This window comes from Lampris incognitus, chromosome 5 (assembly GCF_029633865.1).
Source record: "Lampris incognitus isolate fLamInc1 chromosome 5, fLamInc1.hap2, whole genome shotgun sequence".
Lineage (NCBI taxonomy): Eukaryota > Metazoa > Chordata > Actinopteri > Lampriformes > Lampridae > Lampris > Lampris incognitus.
The window spans coordinates 69,599,707-69,615,264 of NC_079215.1; the positions used below are offsets into that span (position 1 = coordinate 69,599,707).

Sequence of the window (15,558 nt, forward strand, 5' to 3'; positions counted from 1 at the left end):
TTACACAGTGTTGTAGAGGTACTACTGGTGCTCTCACAACACATTTACACAATGTTGTAGAGGTACTACTGGTGCTCTCACAACACATTTACAGTGTTGTAGAGGTACTACTGGTGCTCTCACAACACATTTACACAATGTTGTAGAGGTACTACTGGTGCTCTCACAACACATTTACACAATGTTGTAGAGGTACTACTGGTGCTCTCACAACACATTTACACAATGTTGTAGAGGTACTACTGGTGCTCTCACAACACATTTACACAATGTTGTAGAGGTACTACAGGTGCTCTCACAACACATTTACACAATGTTGTAGAGGTACTACTGGTGCTCTCACAACACATTTACACAATGTTGTAGAGGTACTACTGGTGCTCTCACAACACATTTACACAATGTTGTAGAGGTACTACTGGTGCTCTCACAACACATTTACACAATGTTGTAGAGGTACTACAGGTGCTCTCACAACACATTTACACAATGTTGTAGAGGTACTACTGGTGCTCTCACAACACATTTACACAGTGTTGTAGAGGTACTACTGGTGCTCTCACAACACATTTACACAATGTTGTAGAGGTACTACTGGTGCTCTCACAACACATTTACACAATGTTGTAGAGGTACTACAGGTGCTCTCACAACACATTTACACAATGTTGTAGAGGTACTACTGGTGCTCTCACAACACATTTACACAATGTTGTAGAGGTACTACTGGTGCTCTCACAACACATTTACACAGTGTTGTAGAGGTACTACTGGTGCTCTCACAACACATTTACACAATGACCTTTCTGATAAAAACTCAAGAAATGGATATGATGTCCAAACAGGTAGAGACAAATACTACAACAACCAGAAGACTCTAGTAAGTTCAGAAAACTGCATCTCTTCATTGTAACGCAGCCTTTAAAACCAGGGAGAGACAACACCTCATAATAACTACTACTACTACTACTAAAACTACTTCCAGTACTACTTTCGGCTGCTCCCGTTAGGAGTCGCCACAGCGGATCATCCATTTCCACCTCGTCTCCAAACCGTCCAACCTGAGCTGTCCCTCTAATATACTTGTTCCTAATCCTGTCCTTCTTCATCACTCCCAATGAAAATCTTATCATCTTCATCTCTGCCACCTCCAGCTCCTCCTCCTGTCTTTTCATCACTGTCTCCAAACCATATAACATAGCTGGTCTCACTACCACCTTGTAAACCTTCCCTTTAACTCTTGCTGATACCCTTCTGTCACACATCACTCCTGACACTCTTCTCCACCCACTCCACCCTGCCTGCACTCTCTTCTTCACCTCTCCGTGACCACCATTTTATCCACCAAACTTCCCACCTGTCACCCCAGGGTCAAAGGGGACCCAATTTTACCGTAATGAACAGAGTAGACGGGGAAAACATGATAACAGGCACCATACCTCCTCATCACCTCTGTTCCCTTCACCAACATGTCCACTGAAGTCCACTCCAATCACCACTCTCTCCTCCTTGGGTACCCTCTCCACCATATCATCCAACTCACTCCAGAATTCTTCCTTCTCTTCCATCTCACACCCAACTTGTGGGGCATATGTGCCGATAACCTTCATCAAAACACCTTCGATTTCTAGCTTCATACTCATCACTCTGTCCAACACTCTCTTCACCTCCAGCACACTCTTGACATACTCTTCCTTCAGAATTACCCCTACCCCATTTCTCCTCCCATCTGCACCATGGTAGAAGAGTTTGAACCCTCCTCCGATGCTCCTGGCCTTACTCCCCTTCCTTCCACCTGGTCTCTTGCACACACAGTATGCCTACCTTTCTTCTCTCCATCATATCAGCCAGCTCTCTCCCTTTACCAGTCATAGTGCCAACATTCAAAGTTCTGACTCTCACCTCCACACTCCTACCCTTCCTCCCCTCTCGCTGCCTCTGGACATGCCTTCCCCCTCTCCTTCTCCTTCGCCAAACACTTCATAATAACATATCACGATATTACAATATCCAAAAAATCCCAGATGATAGCTAGTCGTATATCATGATATCAATATAATATTGATATATTGCCAAGCCCCATCCACCAGGCAACAGCTATAACACGAGTACTGTAGACAGTGGTAGTCATGGTAACATGTATTGTGAATTCATATTCTAGTATATCAGGTGAATTTGATCCCTGGTGTGTTGTCTCCTGATGCTCACCGTAGTCAGTCTCTCCAGCGCGGAGAAGCGCTCCTCCCAGGTAGCGGCAGACTTCTCAAAGGCTTCGTGTCTCTTTATGAGTTTCTCCACCTGGTCGACACTCTGACCAATCTCCCTGCTGGATAGATATGGCTCCTGACCCATCAGCCATGCCTCCGCCACCCCGGCATCTCGGGAGAACTGGTGGACCTCCAGAACTGAGCGAACAGGGAGAAGTAATAATCATTATCAGTAATAATGTGCAGTAGTAGTTATTAGTAATAATGTCAGTTATGTATAGTATTCAGTCATGATGGGCCATAGTAGTTATTAGTAATAATGTCAGTAATATATAGTATGTCAGTAATAATGTGCAGTAGTAGTTATTAGTAATAATGTCAGTAATATATAGTATATCAGTAATAATGTGCAGTACTAGTTATTAGTAATAATGTCAGTAATATATAGTATATCAGTAATAATGTGCAGCAGCAGTTATTAATAATAATGTCAGTTATGTATAGTATACAGTCATGATGTGCCATAGTAGTTATTAGTAATAATGTCAGTAATATAGAGTATGTCAGTAATAATGTGCAGTAGTAGTTATTAGTAATAAGAAAGAAAGGAGAAATCAACTTTACTTTGTCATAGTATTGTTACAGTGAAGTGCATTGTTACAGTGAATGTGTATTGTTACAGTGAATGTGTATTGGTACAGTAACTGTGTACAGTGAGGTGTATTGTTACAGTGAAGTGCATTGTTACAGTGAATGTGTATTGTTACAGTGAATGTGTATTGGTACAGTAACTGTGTACAGTGAGGTGTATTGTTACAGTGAAGTGCATTGTTACAGTAACTGTGTACAGTGAATGTGTATTGTTACAGTGAATGTGTATTGTTACAGTGACTGTGTATACTGAGGTGTATTGTTACAGTGAAGTGTAGGTATTGTTACAGTGAATGTGTATTGTTACAGTGACTGTATATAGTGAGATGTATTGTTACAGTGAAGTGTAGGTATTGTTACAGTGAATGTGTATTGTTACAGTGACTGTGTACAGTGAGGTGTATTGTTACAGTGAATGTGTATTGTTACAGCGAAGTGCATTGTTACAATGAGATGTATTGTTACAGTGAAGTGCATTGTTACAGTGACTGTGTACAGTGAGGTGTACTGTTACAGTGAAGTGTACGTATAGTTACAGTGAAGTGCATTGTTACAGTGAGTGTGTACAGTGAGGTGTATTGTTACAGTGAAGTGTACGTATTGTTACAGTGAATGTGTATTGTTACAGTGAAGTGCATTGTTACAGTGACTGTGTACAGTGAGGTGTACTGTTACAGTGAAGTGTACGTATAGTTACAGTGAAGTGCATTGTTACAGTGAATGTGTATTGTTACAGTGACTGTGTATAGTGAGGTGTATTGTTACAGTGAAGTGTAGGTATTGTTACAGTGAATGTGTATTGTTACAGTGACTGTGTACTGTGAGATGTATTGTTACAGTGAAGTGTAGGTATTGTTACAGTGAAGTGTATTGTTACAGTGAATGTGTATTGTTACAGTGAAGTGCATTGTTACAGTGAATGTGTATTGTTACAGTGACTGTACGGTGAGGTGTATTGTTACAGTGAAGTGTAGGTATTGTTACAGTGAATGTGTATTGTTACAGTGACTGTGTACAGTGAGGTGTGTTGTTACAGTGAATGTGTATTGTTACAGTGAAGTGCATTGTTACAGTGAATGTGTATTTTTACAGTGACTGTGTACAGTGAGGTGTATTGTTACAGTGAAGTGTAGGTATTGTTACAGTGAATGTGTATTGTTACAGTGACTGTGTACAGTGAGGTGTATTATTACAGTAAAGTGTAGGTATTGTTACAGTGAATGTGTATTGTTACAGTGACTGTGTACAGTGAGGTGTATTATTACAGTGAATGTGTATTGTTACAGTGAAGTGCATTGTTACAGTGAATGTGTATTGTTACAGTGACTGTGTACAGTGAGGTGTATTGTTACAGTGAAGTGTAGGTATTGTTACAGTGAATGTGTATTGTTACAGTGACTGTGTACAGTGAGGTGTGTTGTTACAGTGAATGTGTATTGTTACAGTGAAGTGCATTGTTACAGTGAATGTGTATTTTTACAGTGACTGTGTACAGTGAGGTGTATTGTTACAGTGAAGTGTAGGTATTGTTACAGTGAATGTGTATTGTTACAGTGACTGTGTACAGTGAGGTGTGTTGTTACAGTGAAGTGTAGGTATTGTTACAGTGAATGTGTATTGTTACAGTGAATGTGTTCTCCTCATGTAACCATCCTATTGTATAGGAGCAGTGGGCAGCTGCAGCACCCAGGGACCAACTCCACTTCTTCTATCCCAAGCCTTGCTCAGGGGCAGACAGGAGTATTAACCCTAACATGTAGGTCTTTTTGATGGTGGGAGGAAACCAGAGCACCCGGAGGAAACCCACACAGACACGGGGAGAACATGCAAACTCCACACAGAAAGGACCTGGGATGGTCTGGGATTTGAACCCACAACCTTTTTATTATGAGGAAACAGTGCTAACCACTGGGCCACCATGCCACCTTTTTTTTTTTTAATTTATTTCTGATTTTTCCCTTTTCCTCCCAATTTAGTGGCCAATCGATCTGTATTTTAGTTCAAACACCCACCCTCGTACTGCATGCGTTCGCCAACTGCATCTCTCCGGTCGGCAGTCTGGAAGGAGACGCCTCCCCACTTTCGTGACAAGGCGACTCCAGGCCGAACCACTGCTTTTTCCGACACACACAGAGACACATTCATGTGATGAACACAAGCCGACTCCACCCCCCTCCCCAAGACAGCGCTGCCAATTACTGCTGCTTCACCGAGTCCGGCCATAGTCGGACCTGACGAGACCGGGGCGCGAACCCCGGTCCCCAGTGGGCAACTGCATCGACACAAAGTCAATGCTTAGACCGCTACACCACCGTGGATGGCCCCTATTTTTTTTTTAGAAAGATAATAACTGAATAATAATCCATCCATCCATCCATCCATTATCTGAACCACCCATCCTGCTCTCAGGGTGGCAGGGATGCTGGAGCCTATCCCAGCTAGTAGTCACTGGGCGGCAGGCGGGGGGGGGACACACCCTGGACAGGCCGCCAGGCCATCACAGGGCTAAATAGTGTGTGAGAGAGTGTAGCTGAGAACTATGGCCTACACATCTTCTCTTAAGGCTGTGTAGGCCATAGTTCACGAAAGGCCATGTATTGTGAATAATAATAATAATAGAAGAAGAAGAAGAAGGAGGAGGAGGAGGAGGAGGAGCAGGAGGAAAGACAGTACAATCAAGATTCAAAGGTTTATTATTCACATATTTCTTGTACAAGTACAATAAGAAGTGAAATGATTTTTGTGGCAACCTCAGAAATTGCAAAAAGCAGGTAGAACAACAAGTAGAAAGGAATAAAAAAAATAAAAAGTTAAGGATCTGGGAGTATACAGAAAGTATACTATGATGAATATATTTAAATTTGTGTAAAAAGTGTTTGCAAGAAAGTATACACAGTGTAAAGTATTCATGTTACTGTTGTTATGTGGTGTTTAGTGCCAGATATACCAGTATGATAAACAGTATAATAAAAATGATGACTCTTACTCAGTCTTAACCACTCCCATCTGTCCTCCCACTTGTCAATCATCTCTTTCCTCTTGTCCGTCAGCTGCAGCAACTTGTCCTTAATCTGAGAAGTACACATGCCACAATGTATTTATGAACACTAGGGGGCAGTACAACGTGTAAAATGTAGTGTACTGTAGTCAGCTGCTGAACTGACTCCCTGGTAACCTGCACTGTGTCTGGACCTGTTCTCCTGTCTGCCTGCTCCTGGTCTGTTCTGCCTGCTCCTGGTCTGCTCTGCCTGCTCCTGGTCTGCTCTGCCTGCTCCTGGTCTGCTCTGCCTGCTCCTGGTCTGCTCTGCCTGCTCCTGGTCTGCTCTGCCTGCTCCTGGTCTGCTCTCACAGTGAACTGTGTTCCCGGTATTCTGACCTCTGTCTGCCTTCTGACCAAAGTAAAATGTTTTGTGACCTACACTGGCCATTCTCCAAGTCGTGCACCTGGGTTCTCATCTGCCAGTGTCCCTTAAATTACTACAGTGTACTGTCTGTGTGTAGTAATGTTTTAGAAGTGTTCTTCAGCGCCCCCTACCTCCTCTGATGCATAGTGTTTCCGTGCTAGCAGCACCTTGCCCAATTCAATACAGGAAGTAAAGTTGTCGTTGCGGGCGTCAATCTCTGCCTTGATGCCCTGGTGGTTATTCATCAACAGCTCTACTGATGACACATCTCTACACACACAAACACACACACACACAACATAAGTTTTCAGACATCTGTGATGTGATAAACAGTTGCATGAACCAACACAGCTGAATGCGTGTGTGAATACTACTCATGTTAACTTGGTAAGTAACTATCTACAAGCTAACAAGGTAAATCCTGGTGGACTTCAGCTAGCTTAGACGCTAGCTGGATGTGTTTTGGTGGTAGGGTTGACAGGAAACCTTCAGAAGTCCTTAGTAAATTAGATATTTGTAATTATGAGTGCAGAAATAATAACATATGGATACTACAGACAACGTGCACTCATGCATGTTGTCTGGTTCTGCACATGTGGCGGTGGTCTACCAGGTCTTAGTTTTAGCCAGCTAGCTGAAGGTTAGTAGTACCTCGGATTCTCCTGGGCGTCTATCAGGCGGATGACGTCCTCCATCCACAGCAGAAGGTCCCTGACCAAGCTGAAGAAGCGGAACTTGTCGCCGGTGTCCAGGAGGCGGAGCCTGCGCCCTTCGCAGGCCTCCAGTAGGCTCCTCCAGGCATCCATGACTTCGCTCTCCCGGCGCTGGATGTCGTCTGCTTTATCTCCAGCGTATGCTGACTGCAGACGCATGGCGTCCTCCTGCAACTGCCTCACCTGCCCAGGGGCCAAGGGTCAAACACTGTGACATCCGTGGATGCTCAACACCACAAGCAATTCTCAATATGGTCCTAACATGGTCCTAAAATGGTTCCAACATGGTCCTAACATGGTCCTAAACGGTCATAAAATGGTTATAAAATGGTCTTAACATGGTCCTCACATGGTCCTAAAAGGGTCTTAACATGGTCCTCACATGGTCCTAACTGGTCATAAAATGGTCCTAAAATGGTCCTGTATCGATGTCAAATAAACCCATCAAATGTTTCTTTTCTGCTGCTTGTTCATTTAATAGAAATTATCTCTCTGTTAGTGTCTGTGTGTGGTGTGTGTTACACAGTGTTTAGTGTATGTGTATGTGTATGTGTGTGTGTGTTTGTGTATATATATATATATATATATATATATATATATATATATATATATACACTGCTCAAAAAAATAAAGGGAACACATAAGCAATGCAATGTAGCTCCAAGTCAATCACACTTTTGAGATATCAACCTGTCCAGTTAGGAAGCAACACTGATTTGTGAATCAATTTCACCTGTTGGTAAATTGTCTAATTTCCACCTGGTGGAAATTAGACAATTTGCAAGACAACCCCTATAACAGGAATGGATTTGCAGGTGGTGGCCACAGACCATTTGCCGGTCCTCATCTTTTCTGGCCGATCTTTGGTTAGTTTTTCATTTTGCTAGTGCCCTCACCACTAGAGGTGGCATGAGGCAGTATCTGCAACCTACAGAAGTTGCTCAGGTAGTGCAGCTCATCCAGGATGGCACATCAATGCGTGCTGTGGCAAGAAGATTTGATGTGTCTCCCAGCACAGTGTCCAGAGCATGGAGGAGGTACCAGGAGACAGGCCAGTACACCAGGAGACGTGGAGGGGGCCGCAGGAGGACAACAACCCCGCAGCAGGACCGCTATCTGGTCCTTTGTGCAAGGAGGAACAGGAGGAGCACTGCCGGAGCCCTACAAAACGACCTTCGACAGGCCACTAATGTGCAGGTTTCTGCTCAAACAGTGAGAAACAGAATGCATGAGGATGGTATGAGGGCCCGACGTCCACAATTGGGGCCTGTGCTCACAGCCCAACACCGTGCAGCCCGATTGACCTTTGCCAGAGAACATCTTGGTTGGCAGATTCGCCATTGGCGCCCTGTGCTCTTCACAGATGAGAGCAGGTTCACACTGAACACATGTGACAGACGTGAGAGAGTCTGGAGACGCTGTGGAGAATGTTCTGCTGCCTGCAACATCCTCCAGCATGACCGGTTTGGTGGTGGGTCAGCGATGGTCTGGGGAGGCATATCCTTGGAGGGCCGCACAGACCTCTACGTGCTAGCCAGAGGTACCATGACTGCCATTAGGTACCGGGATGAGATCCTCAGACCCCTTGTCAGACCATATGCTGGTGCAGTGGGCCCTGGGTTCCTGCTCATGCATGACAATGCTCGTCCTCATGTGGCCAGAGTGTGTCAGCAGTTCCTGTATGTCGAGGGCATTGATGCTATGGACTGGCCTGCACGGTCCCCAGACCTGAATCCAATCGAGCACCTCTGGGACATCATGTCTCGTACCATCCGCCAACGCGATGTCGCACCACAGACTGTCCAGGAGTTGACCGATGCCCTGATCCAGGTCTGGGAGGAGATCCCTCAGGAGACCATCCGTCGTCTCATCAGGAGCATGCCCAGACGTTGTAGGGAGTGCATACAGGCACGTGGAGGCCAAACACACTACTGAGCCTCATTTTGAATCGTCTTGAAGAATTTCCACAGAAGTTGGATCAGCCTATGTTCTCATTTTCCACTTTGATTTTGAGTATGATTCTGAATCCAGACCTTAATGGGCTAATGATTTTGATTTCCATTGATCATCCTTAGGTTATTTTGCTCTAAACACATTCCTCTGTCTAATAAATAAAGATTTTCAGCTGAAATATTTCATTCATCGAGGTCTACATTGTGTTTTTAGGTGTTCCCTTTATTTTTTTGAGCAGTATATATATCTCCATCCATCCATCCATTATCTGAACTGCTTATCCCACTCTCAGGGTCACGAGGATGCTGCAGCCTATTCCAGCAGTCATTGGGCGGCAGGATGGGAGACACCCTGGACAGGTTGCCAGGCCATCACAGGGCCCCCACACACACACACACACACACACACACACACACACACACACACACACACACACACACACACACATTCATACCTAGGGACAATTTAGTACGGCCAATTCACCTGACCTGCATGTCTTTGGACTGTGGGAGGAAACCAGAGTCTCTGGAGGAAACCCACGCAGACACGGGGAGAACATGCAAACTCCACACAGAGGACGACCCGGGACGACCCCCAAGGTTGGATGGTCCTGGGGCTTGAACCCAGAACCTTCTCGCTGTGAGACGACCGCGCTAACCACTACGCCACCATGCCGCCCTATATATATATATATATATATATATATATATATATATACACACACACACACATACATACACACACCCCACAGACACCCACACCCAGATGCGCACACACTGGTGTCTGTCTTATCTGTGTTTTAATGTGAACATGTTACACACACCGTTTCCAACTTATTTGTGTATTTGAGTGTATTTTTCCCACCTGTGTTCCCAGCGCCTGGATATCATGTTGGAAGGTGTTGTGCATCCTCTGCAGCGTCTCCACTGTGATCTGGTCTCGTCCGTCTTCTTCTGGAAGTTTCTTCTGCTTGTCCAGGACTCGGCTGAGGATCTCTCTGGCGTCGTGGTAGAACTTGTGCAGCTCGTAAGAGGCGGCCAGGATCTGCGTTCGTGTGTCCACCAGCTCCAGCAGGTCAGCCCATGCTTCGTTCAGCCCGTCCTTCCACTCTGCGATGGTAGCTGCATCGCCGTGTCCCGTGTTGATCAGCTCATCCGCCAGGTGGTTGACGGTGTCCACACGCTCCTGGCCAATATTCCCTGTATCGCGTGCAAACTCCCTGAAACGCTCCTGCAGCATCTGTCCAATCAGCACAGAGAAGAGAGGTCAGCGTGTGTGCATGTGGATGCCCTCTTGTATCTTACGGATCATTGTAAACAGATTTTAAAGTCATCAGTCTCTCAAGTATTCAACTTCCGGTTCCAGTTGCCAGCTGCAGCTTGTTTGTTTGTGGTTCTGCTTACGTTTTAACTTTTAACTACTGACAACTCCTTGAGACCTTTGGATTATTTTAACTGATTTCATGGTTTGCCTATTCAATGGATTTTTACACGATCGTCGATTGTTGCACTGACTTCCTGCATTCCTGGTGAGAACTGTGTGGACTCAACCCTCAGCTGACGGAGCTAACAGCTAACTTCCACTTTCTTTTCTGTGAACATCGATCAACCAGTTTAATGAGGACAGCCTAAAAGCAATAAATGACATTTTATCATTCAGGCCCTGTCAAAGTTCTCCCCTGTGTCTCCAGTGGAGCTGCTGTCCAACCTCATGGTAGGAATGAGAAGCTCCTCATCTTCAATTAACTGTTCGAATCATTTCAATTGTATTTCCGCTCACAGCACAGCACAGAAACAGCCCGCCTTAAAGTCCCCAACAAACTCCTCCTCTCCTCAGACTCTGGCCACCTCAGCATTCTAGTCCTACTTCCATCTCCCCTGCAGCTGTCGACACCATCATTTGCACCATTCTACTCTCCTTGAATCCTTCCTCAACATCACTGGTACTGCCCTCTACTTTCTAAAGCCATCTCTCCCAAACAGACAACAGCTCATCAGCACCAACAGCTGCACCTCCTGCACAACTCCCCTGTTCCAAGGTGTCAACCAGGGCTCGATGCTTGGTCCTCTCTTGTTCATCCTTCACATGCTCCCCCTTAGTAACGCTATATGTCGTCATGGTCTCCACCTCCACTGCTACACCGATGACGTCCAGCTCTACATCTTGACTAAATCCATCACCACTACAACTTACTCCAGTCTGACCAACGGCCTCACCGAAATGAAATCATCTGACATGATCATCATCAGCCCCAAATCCCCTACCAGAACCACTGACAACTTCTTTGGGAGTAATTCATTATTCTCTAGTTTGCTCCCTGCTATTGTTCTCATTGGTTAGTTTAGTCACATGACACAGCCAGGTCATAGTTCAGAGATTCAGCTCTTTCGTTATTTCTTTCGTACGTGGTCAGCTGGCAGCTCCAGCTACCGTATCCTTTCCTTCCTCCATTTGTGCCTTGGGTAAGCATCGCTTGTGAGTTATATTTACTTTCATGGTTAATCAGAGTGGTGCAGGGGTGTCACGTGGTGTATTCTGTCATGTTACTTTTAAATATTCAGTTTGTTTGCATGTGAATGCTCTCAAAGCTAAACTAGCTTTGGCGTTTCCCGTTCTAATAGCTGTTTGCTAGTGTCCGGCTGCAAACATGCCAGTGTTGTTTGTTTTGAAGCTGGTGAAGGTAGTGTACATTATTAGCGAGATATTTACAAGTTATGTGCAGCTATTTCCATATCACTTTAATGGACTATGTGAACACTGTAGCCTGTTTTATGTCTGTGGATGTATAATATGAGTTATATAGCATACAGTAACTGGTCTCATTTTCTGTGTCATTTCACTTTTACAAATGTATTCTTTCATGAGACTGACGACAACATTAAAGAGCATTCAACTTTACTATCTGTCAATTTTTGTACAGACACACAAACACTGAGCACAGAATAATATATATTCAGTATATATTGCATGCCATATATATTCAGTATATACTGCATGTCATATATATTCAGTATATAGTCTCTGTATCTATATTTACTGCATGAAGTCGTTCTAATACTATTTAGAACTCAAATGAAACAGTGGTGTGTCTGAAGTACTTGTTAGTGATTTTACACATACAGTGACTTGTCTGCCATGTCCGTGTAGTTTGTTTGAAAGAAGTACGTGGTATTGTGTGGTGTGATGACAGCTGTGTGTACTGCTCTTGGTGTAGTTGTTGGTGGAATTGTTCCCTTCCGAGGTAGAATCTTATTACATTACAGTTACATTACTTCTGAGGTAGAATCTTATTACATTACTTCTGAGGTAGAATCTTATTACATTACTTCTGAGGTAGACTCTGATTACATTACTTCTGAGGTAGACTCTTATTACATTACATTACATTAGTTACATTACTTCTGAGGTAGACTCTTATTACATTACATTAGTTACATTATTTCTGAGGTAGAATCTTATTACATTACATTAGTTACATTACTTCTGAAGTAGAATCTTATCTTCTCTGTTGACTAGTTGTGTTTGGTTTGACTGTTGTTCTGTTTAACATGGCGGATCATTTTCATGAAGACACTTCCAGTTGTGTATTTGTTGGGGCATTATTGACTTGTGGTTTAAATGACTGGTCCTGTCTGAACCAACATGTGTATGAAGTTGGTGGCGCTGTCCTGCCCGGCATCTCTAACTGCCTTCACCTGCACGTGGCTCCTAGCTAACCCGCTGGCTGTTGTTGTGCGTATTAACGTTGTCAGGCTAGCGAGTCTTACGGTGACGTGTTCGTAGTCCTGTCCCAGCTCGTGGGAGCCGGCCACCACCTCTCTCTCAGCGATCCACTGCTCCAGGTCGTCCACCTCTCGGTTGAGCTGGAAGAGACGAAACCGCTCATCCAACTTCCCCCTGCGCTCCTCCGACAGGTCCTTCAGCCCCGCGTACAGCTTGTCCACCTGAGACTGACGCATGCTGATACGCTCGCTACCCCACACACACACGCACACACACGCACACACCCACACACACACACACACACGCACAAGGTTACAGCCAGCTCAGCGGGAGCCATTAGGGGTTAGTTGTGTTGCTCAGGGACATCTCGACATTTTTGTCAGGAGGAGCTGAGGATTGAACCCACAACCCTCCAGTTATCAGACGACCAGCTCCACCTCTTGAGCCACTGTCAGCACGGGGCAAGTGAGCAGGACTGAGTAGACAGCAGAGGCTTGCTGGTCACTAATGCTAACTTGTCTGCTAAATTAAAAACTTTACATGGATGACGTCACCAAAATGTATGACGTCATCAAAATGTATGACATCATCAAACTGTATGACATCATCAAACTGTATGCCAACAATAAATACTAACATCACCTCACTGGTCCACCTAGCCAACCCTACACCCATGACATCACTGCACCTCTCACTGGAGAGCAAAGAGAGGAACTGACTTGACCACTGTGTGTGTGTGTGTGTGTGTGTGTGTGTGTGTGTGTGTGTGTGTGTGTGTGCGTGCGTGCTGACCTCTCTGGGTGTCCAGCAGCTACCAGTCCTCTGCTGGTTTTGGAAAGTTGGTGTACCGTCTCAGCATAGTCCTCCACCGCCAACTCCACAATCTGATGTTTCTTCAACATTGCCACTGCACTCTGCTCATCCTGACACACACACACACACCCACACACCATGGTTTTATTGAACTAAGGCTACGCAGAATTTTTCCCAGTGGAAGAGTGATTGTATATATGGTATATTATATCATCATCATCATCATTTTATTGACAGCATCCATTTCCATGCGAGTGCTTCACTGCTTTGGCTGCAGCTGACACTCGTCTGCCCGTCGGTCTTCACACTACCTTGGCCTTCTCCTCTGACATCATGTACAGCTCCTGTTCGCTCATCCAGGCCTCTGCCTCCGCCGCGTCAAAGTAGAACCGCTGGGCATCATGAGCCTCCTCCAGCCGGGTGTGGCGGGACTCTGTCTCCTTCATTAGCAGCCGCCACAGCTCCTGCAGCGCCGCCAGACGCTGACCGATGGCCTCCGCACTGGGAGACTCATCCACCAGGAGGCTCTGACTCCGTTCGATGATGTCATCAATACGAGGCTGATGACCCATGATCTCCTTCTGTAAAGTCTGAGAGGAGAGAGATGTTCCGTCACTTCTCTACCATCCATCATCATCTGAACTCTGTCATATGTCTATCATCCATCATCATCCAAACTGTCACTTCTCTATCATCCATCATCATCCTAACTCTGTCACTTCTCTATCATCCATCATCATCCTAAATCTGTCACTTCTCTATCATCCATCATCATCCTAAATCTGTCACTTCTCTACTATCCATCATCATCCTAAATCTGTCACTTATCTATTATCCATCATCATCCTAACTATACCTGTCACTTCTCTATTACTGTTTTTTTCATGTTGCTGCGGTTCTGACCTTTGACCTGTTTCTCTGGGTTTCTTGTCATTTTTGTGATGTGGAACTGAAGCTTATTTTACTGTAAGTGTGTTTCTAAATAAGATCAAAAGTTAAATGACTAGAATATCAAGACGGTTTTGGTTTCTCCTCCTCCTTTTGGTTCAGACGGAACAGAAACGTCCCTGAATGGATTTCAGTTGGGTCAATTCAAACTGATCTTCAGGGTTGTGTTGAACAGCAGGATTTACTTTGAATGGAAATGAAGGCAAATCAAACCTGATGAACACAAACAGACACAAATGGAGAAAGGTTCCATCTACCATGGACTTCTTCACCAGTGGTTTTCAGTTAACTTTCCTTGACTTCTACATAAGGTTTAGCTTAATTTCCATGACCACATGAAACTATTTTTTGGAGCTGCTGTTGAGAAGGTGTATTCAAACACTACAGATGATGTTAAAGTCAGTCTGTATTTCAAATGCTGTACGAGTCATGTTGAAACTGTACCTGCCTGGTATACTGTCCACAAGCTAGCTAGCTAGCTAGCTAACCGATAGGAGCGGTGGCCAGTGGAGGCACGTGTTAGCATACTGAGACATAACAGACATTTTAAAATGGTTCCACCTGCTGCACTTTTTTTTTTAATTGGTCAGTCAAGCTCTAACAGCTGATTCTGCTTTAGTCATACTTCCGTAACTGTGTTGGAACCTGGAAATTCTATTTTCAAATCTACTGCCTTTCAGATGTTTGATGCCAGTATGAACCCCATTTTCTGCATAAAAAACGAAACACATGGACTCCAGAGAGCAGCGAGGAAGCAGGTTCTGTACCTGGTTCTTCTTGATGAGCAGCTGGACTGTCTGCAGGTTGTGACCATGGTCTGTGGAGGTGGCCATAGTCATCCTCTCCTCCACCCAGAGCTACACACACACACACACACACACACACACGCACACGCACACACAGCCTTTACATTTCCAGATTATGCCCAATTCAAAAACAAACGAGTGTAACAGGTCACTTCACCTAAATATATATATATCTGTTGTTTTAATTGATGACATTATTACGCAATTTAATCGCCAACCAAACGATTACAGTTAAATCATATTGGCTGATGAGCCTCATTGTTCATTTTGTCCATCGCTGTCTCTGTGCACAGGAAACCTCCAGTCTGTGAGACCAGCTCGTTAAGGCTCACAACTCATT

The 15,558-nt window shown here is 44.6% G+C and overlaps 1 protein-coding gene and 1 long non-coding RNA gene across 5 annotated transcripts in view; one reads left to right on the plus strand and one right to left on the minus strand.

Moving 5' to 3' along the window:
• The window catches only part of LOC130113313 (uncharacterized), a 33,888-nt gene extending 28,718 nt beyond the window's left edge, over positions 1-5,170 (plus strand). Inside the window, exon 3 of the long non-coding RNA XR_008810276.1 lies at positions 4,523-5,170. This is a non-coding gene — a long non-coding RNA (uncharacterized LOC130113313). The remainder of the gene's footprint in view (positions 1-4,522) is intronic.
• The window catches only part of LOC130113312 (spectrin beta chain, non-erythrocytic 1-like), a 126,507-nt gene that overhangs the window by 24,284 nt on the left and 86,665 nt on the right, over positions 1-15,558 (minus strand). For all 4 annotated transcript variants that reach the window (XM_056280895.1, XM_056280898.1, XM_056280896.1 and 1 more), the window contains 9 exons: positions 15,180-15,269; positions 13,776-14,054; positions 13,444-13,574; positions 12,696-12,900; positions 9,793-10,167; positions 6,914-7,158; positions 6,394-6,532; positions 5,845-5,929; positions 2,209-2,405 (listed from right to left, as the gene is read on the minus strand). In XM_056280895.1, the coding sequence (XP_056136870.1) occupies positions 2,209-2,405; positions 5,845-5,929; positions 6,394-6,532; positions 6,914-7,158; positions 9,793-10,167; positions 12,696-12,900; positions 13,444-13,574; positions 13,776-14,054; positions 15,180-15,269 (1,746 nt within the window). The remainder of the gene's footprint in view (positions 1-2,208; positions 2,406-5,844; positions 5,930-6,393; positions 6,533-6,913; positions 7,159-9,792; positions 10,168-12,695; positions 12,901-13,443; positions 13,575-13,775; positions 14,055-15,179; positions 15,270-15,558) is intronic.